A 10,958-nucleotide genomic window follows, 5' to 3' on the forward strand; every position below is an offset into this window, starting at 1 on the left:
CAGTCAACCACAAGCAGCAGCATCTGCCTAAGTTCATGGTCAAGATACAGAGGTATATTTACTTAACCCAAAAAGAAAAAAAAAAATCAAATAGAAAACCATCATTCGAAATAGCACTCTCTCTGTAGCCTGGTGGTCAGGAGCCTCTGTAATTGACCATACAAGTGTACATTGCTGCTGTCTGCCTCTTGCCTTGTGCACACTTGCCGACTAGAGACTGCATGTAGCTGGAGATTTGTTTTGATCGCAAAGAGTTTAAAGCATCTCTTCCACATCATGTTATAGCCATCTATTATTTACAACATGCTCGAGACATTCACGACATTGGCCCCTCAAGCCAGGCTCACCCAGCAATACGAGGGTACGCTTGGGGTGATTCTTTTCAACGGCTCGGCCAGTTCCCTCGTCAGACTGCTCGCCGTCCCTGTGAGGCCAGCGCCAATCTGGACTCCACCAGTCGATGGCCTTGGCCACGCACAGCTTGACCAGCCGCCTCCCCTTCTTGACCTCCCAAGCGAACTCCATTGGAGAATATTCCAGCATGTTGGAACCATTCAAGATGTCCTCGGCCTCGGGTTGGCTTATCCGTCCTTGCGCGGCATGGCTCAAAGGCAACTCCAGGACCATTTTCGCCTGCTGTTCGGACGATGGGCTAATCATAAGATTGTGTGCGTGGGGGAATATGTTGAGGCACATGATTACCCCCCTGGATTATTCTCAGACGAAGAGCTGCAAGACATCAGCCAGTGGGAACATCAAGCCTATTCCGAAGACACGGAGGAGACTATATGGATTACGCCGTCGACTCTCCATGACTTTACGAGGAGCGGCGTCTCAGACATCCAGAAAGAGCCATGTATGCGTGGTGAAATTTTCCGTCTGAGAGAATACCTCTCTTTGCGGCAGTGGTGCACAAGCGCCGGTATGATCAATATAGGCCTGCGTCCCCGGAGCGATCGCGAATTCTTTCCCACAAATGAGCCGTGGATTCTTCGAAACCTCACGCAAAAGCAACTTGTCCGTGCCGAAGCCATTGCATTGAAGCCAGAGTTTATCCACGGCCCGGATATTAATATTCTGGGCTTTGGTGAAGTCTTACTATCGCGCATCTGCTGGTCATCATCGCCCGCCTTTGGCATTGAGGATCCCACGAATATCTGCAGAGGAGTGTGGGCAGGGCACCGCTTCGATATCACAACGCTCGCCAGACACCAGGAAGAGACTGCCGGTGATAATGACTGGGTTGATGCGAGCGACGAGGTTGCACAGGAAATTGCTACTATATGGCAAAGCAACCTCGGCGCCGACTGGCGTGAGTTTCTATGTGAATTTGGGTGAAGCAGACATTTGGGTGGGGGGGGGGGGGGGGGGGGGGGGGACAACAGTGTGTGGGGGATTAAAGCTTCAGATTCAGATGGATACTGGCCCATCGATAACATTATGGATTGTTCCAGCTTATTATCTTCATTCCATAGACTTTACACTCTGATAGTGAAGCGTTTGCTTAGCAACAATATATGTCAATAAAATTCTGCTTTCCAATATGCATACGCAGCTTTATAGTATCCACTCTTGTGTCTTATATCCAGCGGTTATTTATTCCCAAATTCTGCGCCCCCTCTTTGGGGACATCCAAACAGACTATATCAACAACAACAACACAACGCCTTCGCTTCCATCAGTAACAAGAACAAGATATAGCAATAGTAAATAGCTATAGATCATAAGAAATCGTTCAAAAAGCTGCCCTCAGGGAAATGTGAGAGTCCCACAAGAGCATAATAGCAACAATATATCATCAATGTGGAATCAAGATGGAAAAGCGAGCAGAGTTTTCAGTTACCCCATCTTTGTGCGTTTAGTTGCAGACGTGGTGTCGCCGACTCGTTCAGTGTCATTCCCCGATGATGACGGTCTCTCCCTTTTCCAGACTGTCGCTGCGTATTTCCCTGGCTGCTGTTCAATTACTTCACCAATAACCAAAGGTCTTTCTTTGCTCCCGTCTGCTTCCATGTCCATTCTGCTCAAGGTGTCCAGAAAATTCTCGAATTGATTTAAATAGCCCGTCACCGAATTTTGCCTCTAAGAAAACTCGAACGTCGTCATTTCCCCCCTTTGCCAGTAATCCGTCTGAGCTACCCTCAATCTTGAGGCCTTGGAGGCTCGTCGCTCGAGACAACGCGACATATACCTGCCCTTCTTCAAAGGCATTAGACAGATCAACAATAACGCGATCTAGCGTCATGCCTTGACTTCTGTGAACACTCATAGCCCATCCGGCGATTAATGGCACTTGAGTACGATGAAGTAAAGAATACGGCTCCTTGTCGCCTACAGAGTTGACTGTACACGTTGTATATGGTTCGCTTCAAGCCGTTGTGGAATAACACGCGAGGCCAAGCCTTGGCCAGCCATGGCTTCCCTTGCTGCTGCTGTTGACGTTCCATAAATTTCTGTATCTGCCTCTCCCTGAGCTGTGCATGCTCTCCGTTGAGGCGTTGCTCCGGAGAAATAAGGTCGGCATTGTCGCCGGTTGCAGCTCTAGGGAGCTTTCCATGACTAAACGCTTCAAAGCCGCATATAATACCCTGACTTCCATTGACCAGTCCTGCTCTCAGGTCAAGATTTACCTGAAGTATAACAAGCATGCCGCCCCGCAGTATGACCTGTGATTCAAGGCGTTGATCTCTACAAGCTACTAATGTTCCGTCAGGTAGACGCTCTCTGTATTGGGGCAGAGCGAAATGCTCCTCGTTATGTGGTTCAAAGCCATCAAAGGCGTCGTACTGGTATTTTGGTGTTTTTAGCTTATTGAAGCTTTCTTGGTTTATCCTGGAGACTTCACGTCTTGTGCAGAGTAGCCTCGTAGCTTTTCGGACTTCGCAAGGATGATCCATCAGTATTGCCATCTCTTGTGGCAGAAACGGAATTCCAAGGCGACATTTCTGGAGCATCCTGATAAAGGACTCGTCCTTTTGGCGGTGAATTTCTTTCAAGTTGACGTAGAAGAAATTGGCTTCCTTCCAAGCAGCGCTCTTAAAGGCCCATTTGTCTGTTTCGGAAAACGGGCCATGGTTGTTGTTGCAATTGAACTCGGCTCCGTCCTCGTCGGAGATCAGCTTCTGTCCGCACTTGATGCAAAACTCGAATGGCTTCACGGGCGGCAATTGGCAAAAATCTCCGGTGACGATGACTTGGACTCCCCCAAAGGCTGGAGCGGCTCCGTAAGAGATGGGAGTGTCTCCCTCAAAGGCCGGGCCGTCTCCCCCGCTCTGCCACCGGTTCCAGCAAATGGCCGCTTTCATGCACTGATTTATGCGCTCGAGGTGATGATTTTCCACCATGCTGATCTCGTCAATGATGAGCACGTCTGTATCCCTCAGGCGTTTCTTAATATGCTTGCGAAACCCTTTGCTGACGAGTTTTTCGATGGGGAGCTTGTGATAGTCTGGCGTCCAGCCCATGTAGGACCATGTGGACATGCCGTTGACTTGGAGCGCTGCTCGGCCGGTGGGTGCAACGATGTGAACTATTTTACCCTGATCTCTCAGCATCTTCACTGCGGCCTTCAGAGCAGTAGACTTTCCGCAGCCAGCTGAGCCGGTGAAAAAGACATTGTTCCCTGTTGCGATGAGATCGACCAGGTCTTGTTGCTCCTTGCATAGAGCTGGCGCAGTGCTGGGTGGAGGCTTTGCCCTGGGATCGTGCGTGAGGGGCTGACTTGAAGCTAGGGCGGATTTGACTTTCTCATCAGTCCCATCTATCCCTTTCATCTCGTCCGAGTCGTATATCTCATGAGCCTTAAGCATCTTCACTCAACAGGCACTTACATATGGCCTTACCGTTGTCTGTGCTCTGTAGTTCGAGGTGGGTAGGTAGGTAGGTAAATCATGTCAGACTACAATGAAACTAGGAGCGACGCTTACCAAATGCTGGATAGCAGGCTCGGCACTGAGGCTCCACATACAATGTCAAACTGCCTGAACGCTCCACCGAGACGCCGATAATATCATAACCAGCAAACGCACAGAAGCAGCGGGGCTAAATGCAATCAATATGGCCTTGATGTTCCATTGCTATTCTTGGAGGGTGTTAAAATGCTATGGTTGAGCGGCTTGAGCGCTGCAGCCTCCAGCCAAGTCCAGATCCATAATTAAGAGTTCGACGGGCTATGAAAACAAAAAATGAAAGGACAGGAAAGGGTTTGAAATGGAGGTTATTAGCCAATTTGAAACTTGAATAATTGAAATATCCAATACATCAAAGGCGACACTACAATGCTGGCCTCGCCGCTTCCTCCTTCTATTCTTACATGTTTTCAACACCGTCTTCGAGCTCTTTACTCACCTGTTTCTAGAGAGAGAGAATTTAGAACGCGGTCAAATAACATAGTTACACCACCACCAATACGGCATCATAGGGTAGGCTCTATTTGCTCGCGTGCATTTTACTCCAGTGGAGCATATAGGCCTAGCAGTTGAGAGTTCATGCGGTAGAGCTGCGGCCCAGATGCCGCTAGCGCATCAATAGCTTCGCCTTGGCCATGTTTAGCCCCCCTAACCCCACTATAAGCCCGCTATAACCATAAATTTTCCGCGCCAAAATTTGCACGACGAAAAAACGAAAAAAACTTTACAGAGGACCGCCTTTGCCAAAGACTAATAACATGATTCAACTCGCATCCATCTCAACAATCCACCAAGGAGCTTAACCAGCTTAGCCCGGTTAGCTCAATCGGTAGAGCGTGAGACTCTTAAATCACACGTTCTGAAATGGCGATGCGATATCTCAAGGTTGCGGGTTCGACCCCCGCATTGGGCTTTTCCTATACAACCAAATTGCCTGGTTAAGATATCAAGGTGGTTAATTTTTTTGCTCATTTTTGTTTCTTCCGTTTCTTCTGTTTATTTCCTTCTTCTTTTTTCTTCCATCCTGTCCTCCTAATAGCCCTGAAAAAGGTTCAATGTGTGCCATTTTCATCCATCATTTGCGCTTCCATAATTTCGAAATGTTCCCAGAACGCCGTTTGACATCTTTTGTGTCGACATCGATCCCTCGATCCGCATCGGGTGCCTTGTCAAGCCATCCTGGGAATGATGGAGTGCTGAAGTGCGTCGCATTTAGAGATTGTACCAACTTGTCCCATTCCTGTCGGGTACACACATTTAAGCGCCCTCCATGCTTGATTAGAACCGTAATGGCCGACACGATATTGCGAGAACCACGAGAGAAGCCATGCTCTGAAATGTTTCTCACCCAGCAGTCGATTGGTGTTAGTCTTTCCGTAGTCATTTCATTAGGATTTGCGCCGTTCTCTACAAGGTATCTTGTAATCTCACAATGGCTAGAGATGTGAATGGCTTGGGCAGTATCTTTTATGCCAATAGTTCTCATAGACGTCCTGAAATCGGCAACCTCGTTAATCGCAAACCCGCCCATGTGGATGGCAAAGCTGAACTTTGGTTCGAAGAACGTGTCTAGTACCTCCTGACTGAAGTCTATCACGGGTATAACCCCCATGTCCGATACAACGCCTTCTATGGCCACCCGAGATGTTTTGTAATGTAGATGGTTAATCATCGTCAGGAAGCCTACATGTGTTTTGTGGATTTGGAATCCCTGAGCCACCATGTCTTGAAGCGCATTGAGAGCGCTAGCACCGTCGATTCTTCCACATTGAATCATGTTTCGCAAAAGAAGAAATATTAGCGGAGCTCTGTCAGGATGAGCATGAGCATCATGCTTCAAGACATCGTGAAAAAGTAATTTTAACCCGTAAGCTAGGGCGATCTCCAGGTTTGTGTATTTCTGATTCGATAATTTCGGAAGAAAATTGTCTTTTTCTGGCGGCTCCCAGATCACATTTTTGAACAAGGCAAATGCGCTTTTCCCTGTAGTAGACTCTGCCTCCCGTGCGTAATGGATGACTTTACTGCTCACTGTCATCACCGGTGAATGTGAATCGTGAAGTTCATTACGTAGCAGATTTTCTCTAAAAATCGCATACTTCATAAGTATTGAATAACCATTCTCCTTCGTAATTCGATACCTGTCTTGGAGAACGACGTTTTTAAATTCGGGGAGCTGAACGAATTCGATAAGGGTCTGGTGAAGCAACTGGAGCTGGTTTGAATGGACAGCCTCAACCAAACCGCCTGAGTGAGCCCGGAGTTCTTCGTTGGAATATCTGTGAGCGGCATCCTCAGACCTGGCTTTTAATGCAAAAAGATCGTCCACGCTATTTGCTTTGGCACATGCTAGAATATCAGAGACTTGGGAAAGAAATATTGCTTCCGTTGATTTGCTGATGACCTCGAGCAAACAATAGGCTTCCCAGCGGTATGAAGAGGGTATTCTGGTGATGATAAGCTTGTAGTATTGCTCTAAATCATTGGGCAAGGAGTTCAAAATGTCAATGAGCGCCGCATGGAGTTGCTCTGTACTGTAGCCAGAGACAGCCAACCTGGCAGCATTCTCCAAAAGATCACTTAGCACCAGCTTGACCCACAGAAAGACACCCCTAGCCTGTTTAACGATTTGCTCAGTCAACTCTAGTACTTCTGCCGAACCTGGTTTATCAGATATTGCCTTTTGCAGGCAAAGCTCGCGGATGTCGTTCTCGGTAAAGTCATGTATTTGAAAACCAGAATTTTGCCCAAAGGCATCAATAAATGGCTGCCAAGGTCGACTCGAGAAAAGCATCTTCATTCTTGTTTGACTTCCCTCAGCGGTGGTGAATCTCTTGATGAATTGAGAAATAACTTCAGGCGGCCCATCATGCTCGTCTAAAGCATCCAGGAGTAGACATAGATCCAAGTCCATCAAGCGTTGACTAGCGACTCTATCCATAGCGTCGTTGAGTTGTTTCAGACTCCAATGTGCTGTTTCAATGTGCTGCTGTTGTGTTTTTCGATCTAGAAATCGAACAAGGGTTTCTTTCACTAACTTATCAACTTGATGCTGTTGATGTTGTTTTGTGCGATCTTCTAGTAGTTTTTTAAGCAGTGAGAATTGTGCTATTGGGTCAATAGCTACCAGCCAGTCTTGGATTATAGAGACGACTTGGTTTCCCTTTGGCCATTGATCTTCGGATTTGGAAGTGGAAAAGTAATCCTTTCCGACTAACGTAGAGTATTGTAGGCTTTTCGAAGCAAAAACCTCCACCTCAGCAAGCATATTACCAATGTCATGTATGGTTATGTCGGTGGTGTAAACTCGCGTTTGCGAGATGAAGAGGTCCAAAGTGGCAAAGACGTTTTGTTTGTTGGTGGTGTGCGTAAAATTTGTAGAGTAGGCAGATTTTTTGGATATTAACAGGTCAACCCTCACAAAGCCACGCTTTTGTTGATCGGTCAAATCCTGGGTGAATACCAAAGTTTTGGAAATGTAAAGGTCCAAGCTAGGAGAGGCGTTTTTCTTTCCCTTGTTATTGGCGTTGGCTATGTTGAAAGCATAGCTGAATGTCCGCTGCAAGCGGTCTCGGCGCTGAAATATTTGTTCTAAAGCATTTGTATCGTCATCAATAGCACCACTGGCTTGCATTGGCTCTATAACCATCGTACGAAAAGCCTTGCGGGGCATTTCACAGAGCAAAATATTGTGTAGCTGTCTCGAGACTTCATCATCTTGAGTAATCTCACATGAAGTGACCAAAGCTTCCAAATCGGTAAAAAGAGTTCCAAGTTTGTAGGTGCGAACAAGTTCTGCATAAGATTGTGAAAGATTTGGCTGAATCATAAATAATGACTGGGGAACTTGCTCCAGAACTTGGCTCAGTATTCCGCGGTAAAGGCCTTCGAGCGACTTTTGGATTGCGGTGCCACGATGGTGGAAGAAGAATGTCGCTTGAACACAATTGGAACTGCGGTACCAGTTGCGCAGGTATTTCAAGGTAAGCGGATTTGTGTGTAGGTACTTGATGAATGTGGACTTTCCAGATCCGGGTTTCCCAGATATCCAAAACAGTTTCTCGTCGTTTTGAAGCCAGCGAGTAAGCCCAACCGAAGGCTTCTCAAATGCCCACTGAAAAGAATGTCTAACTGCTACGTCGATTTGTTCTAATCGAAGATCGCGTTCTGGAGCATTAATCGACTCAATAATAGCTGCAGAATATTAGTATAACTCATTGAATGAGAGTAAGCACCGTTTTCTTACAATAGATATCCCAAAACTCTGGATCGAGGGAATTATCAACAGGTTTCATCACTTTTTCAGCTCCTTGGTTATGCTCATGCAAGGCTGTTATTCTTCCCGGAGCTGAGTTGTTTAGTCTCTCTTGAACGTTCGCAACGTCGCTTTCAAGCATGTCTCGAAGCTTGTACGCAATACGATCAACTGCTTCATTTCCTTGAGAGAACTTGACCATGTCAGAGTGATTTGCGTTTATTTGCATCGTTGAAGACGGTTCAGTTGTATATCGTTGGCCAGTTGCGGACTGAGGAGATACGAATACTTTTCCAGGTCCGGATCTCTGGTATTTCCCGCTAGTCATCTGTCGACGTCGTTCAACAGTCAAGCGCTATTTCTGTAATAAGCAAGGATAGGGTGAAAACGCACCATTACTGTGGGAGTTGTCTTGGTTTCATATGCCCAGAGAAGTTTAATCTTTTGCAGATGTGAGATACCCGAAAACTGCTCTTCTAATATGTCGATGAATGGAGATTCATTCGAGATTTCTTTTACAAGTGCATCTCTGTTTGGTTGGTCTTTCAACATGATATCGAGATCGGAGACATCTAGACCCTGGCTCGGAACTCCAAAGAAGATGACTCCCTTTGTGCGAGTCAGGATTAATTCATCCATCACTCCGCTGTCAGCTAACATGCGGAAAGCCTCCTTTAGAACGATGCCTCCGAGGCTATGAGCGAAGAATAGCAGTTCTCTTTGACCTGTTGAAGACCACCCTCCTTGCTGAAGAGTATGAATGAAGCTTAATGCGATATCGGACACTGTTTGAAATGACTTGCTTCCAGCCAGCGTTGTATCGTATCCATATAGAATAAACTTAACGTTGGGTACTAGATGAGGCAGAGTGTCTCGAATCCACATGAACGATTTGTCGTCTCCATGAGGCTGCCACGAGCCCATAGGATGGCTGGCAAGGCCCGACATGACAATGCAGCTTTAACGGGTTAGTTTTGTCGTGGCACAGGTGATTATTAGGTATAGTAGTTGCCGTATTTGACGTACTCATACTTGTGTTGATGTTCCGGAACGTCATTTAGAGGAGATAGTCCAAAAAAGGTATCATCCAGGAGCAGTGGTTTAGCCAAAGCAAGCACCCGTAGCGGCCACTCTCCTGCTGTTGGATCTTTACTAACAGCATCGGGAAGCTTCTGAAATGACAGAGTAGCCACTTTGAAGCGCGAAACGGTCCATATTTCACAGCTGAGAGCCAAAGATGTTACAATGACATCTCGCAAGTCGCCACCGGGGATAAATGTGCTGACAAGCTGTGCCACACCAAGGCGATCCAGGTGCTCGGGTATACCTCGTAAGCGGTAGACTTTGCTTTCTATAGGCGCCATTTCTCATTGAAAAGCTGCTTATATCATTGTGGCAGCGGGTAATGACGAGTTGTGAGCCTCGTCGCCTCACCTACGCTGGCCATAGTTGCCGTGGCACGATGGCACCAGTAATCTCTGATCCAGCGTCTAATATAGACCATGTGACTGCGGTTTCCGTCCAGTTATAGGTCGCTGTAGATGCCCCGCGGCATCTGGTATAATCCCTCACGTACTATTACTATTTCATCTCTAGGGAGAGGGGCGACGGCAGAAGGATGGATATGTGTGCCCCAGTGTCACGTACCCTGACAGCTCTGTGAGCAACTTGAGCTGTGATCGCTCCATCATCAAGACTCTGAAACGATGGAGAGAGTAAAATAACATTGTCAACTTGGAATTAATGTTACATGCAACAATTCCTCATCGTGGACTGACAATTGCGCTCTTGTGTTTCTATCCGAGAATCCCATCGGCGGCAAGAACAGTGGGGATGGAAACCGTTACCAGGATTCCATTACTGGGAAGGAACAGGATCCATGACATAATCTCATGATGTCTTCCTCTACCTCAGCAAAGAAAGTGAATCGGCTAATGTTGATTTGATGACGATTCGAGTCTGTCAAAGTTGTTTTGATCGTTTTATTTTATTGCATGTAGTTGGCAATTACATGTCCATAGTTTCTTATCAAATGCAGGTGCTGCCATAAGAGCAACTGGTGGTGTATTTGAACTACCCAAGGTACCTATGTGAGCCCTTGACACAAACCAGAATCGCGCAACAGAGGACCAATACAGAGAGAATCTACGAAAATTACAGCAAGTGAGAGACTTTTTTACTTCTTTTGGATTATTTTATTGTATAATAGCCATGGTGCTGAGGAGATGCTAGTGTGCCATTAGTGAATATTTGGCGACACCAGCTCAAGTCCACCACAACTCGAGGAGGTGTTAAGAAGAACGATGCGCTATGTCATAGGGGCTGTCTCGCTATAATTTAGCAAAGCAGCCGCTGTACGTTAGTGGGCAATAGGCTAATGTAGATGTAGATACCCAATATATGTCGCCGTCTTAACTTTGTAAAAACAGCGCTCAGGTGTGGTAACACAGCGCCACCAAATTTCATTGCAATTTCGCATTCGTGTTTCCCCAGCGCCTCACCCGCTTCCTCCTCAGCGGTTTTCCTCGAGTACGGATTCAAGCCCGTATCTCCAGTACCTATACAACTACCTACATATCGTATACAACTCTACTCCGTACGCAAATGTGACAAGTCTCGCCAGCCCATGGCAGAGGAGCTGAACAACGAGCCAGACCCGAGTCAAGCACCAAGCCAAACGGGGAACTCCATGCGTCAGTAGCACCAACAGCAAATTGTTCTGCTGCTTGGCTCCGTCGGCTGGTGGAGCGGTGTGTGGAGAAGGGAAACAAAGGAAAAATAAAAATAAAAGAGGC

At 46.8% G+C, this 10,958-nt stretch overlaps 2 protein-coding genes across 2 annotated transcripts; one reads left to right on the forward strand and one right to left on the reverse strand.

Moving 5' to 3' along the window:
* Positions 1-303: 303 nt before the first annotated feature.
* Positions 304-1,489, forward strand: TrAFT101_000705 (uncharacterized protein; the record flags this gene model as incomplete). The annotated part of the gene is made up of 2 exons (XM_024901697.2): positions 304-1,312; positions 1,476-1,489. The coding sequence occupies 2 exons, from the start codon at positions 304-306 to the stop codon at positions 1,487-1,489; spliced, it is 1,023 nt and encodes a 340-aa protein (XP_024764926.2).
* Positions 1,430-9,615, reverse strand: TrAFT101_000707 (uncharacterized protein). The gene is made up of 5 exons (XM_024903287.2): positions 9,190-9,615; positions 8,557-9,121; positions 8,155-8,491; positions 3,927-8,102; positions 1,430-3,855 (listed from the first exon to the last, which is right to left on the reverse strand). The coding sequence occupies exons 1-4, from the start codon at positions 9,525-9,527 to the stop codon at positions 4,984-4,986; spliced, it is 4,359 nt and encodes a 1,452-aa protein (XP_024764927.1). The 5' UTR covers positions 9,528-9,615; the 3' UTR covers positions 1,430-3,855; positions 3,927-4,983.
* Positions 9,616-10,958: the final 1,343 nt, after the last annotated feature.

Source organism: Trichoderma asperellum, chromosome 1 (assembly GCF_020647865.1).
Source record: "Trichoderma asperellum chromosome 1, complete sequence".
In the NCBI taxonomy this organism is placed as follows: domain Eukaryota; kingdom Fungi; phylum Ascomycota; class Sordariomycetes; order Hypocreales; family Hypocreaceae; genus Trichoderma; species Trichoderma asperellum.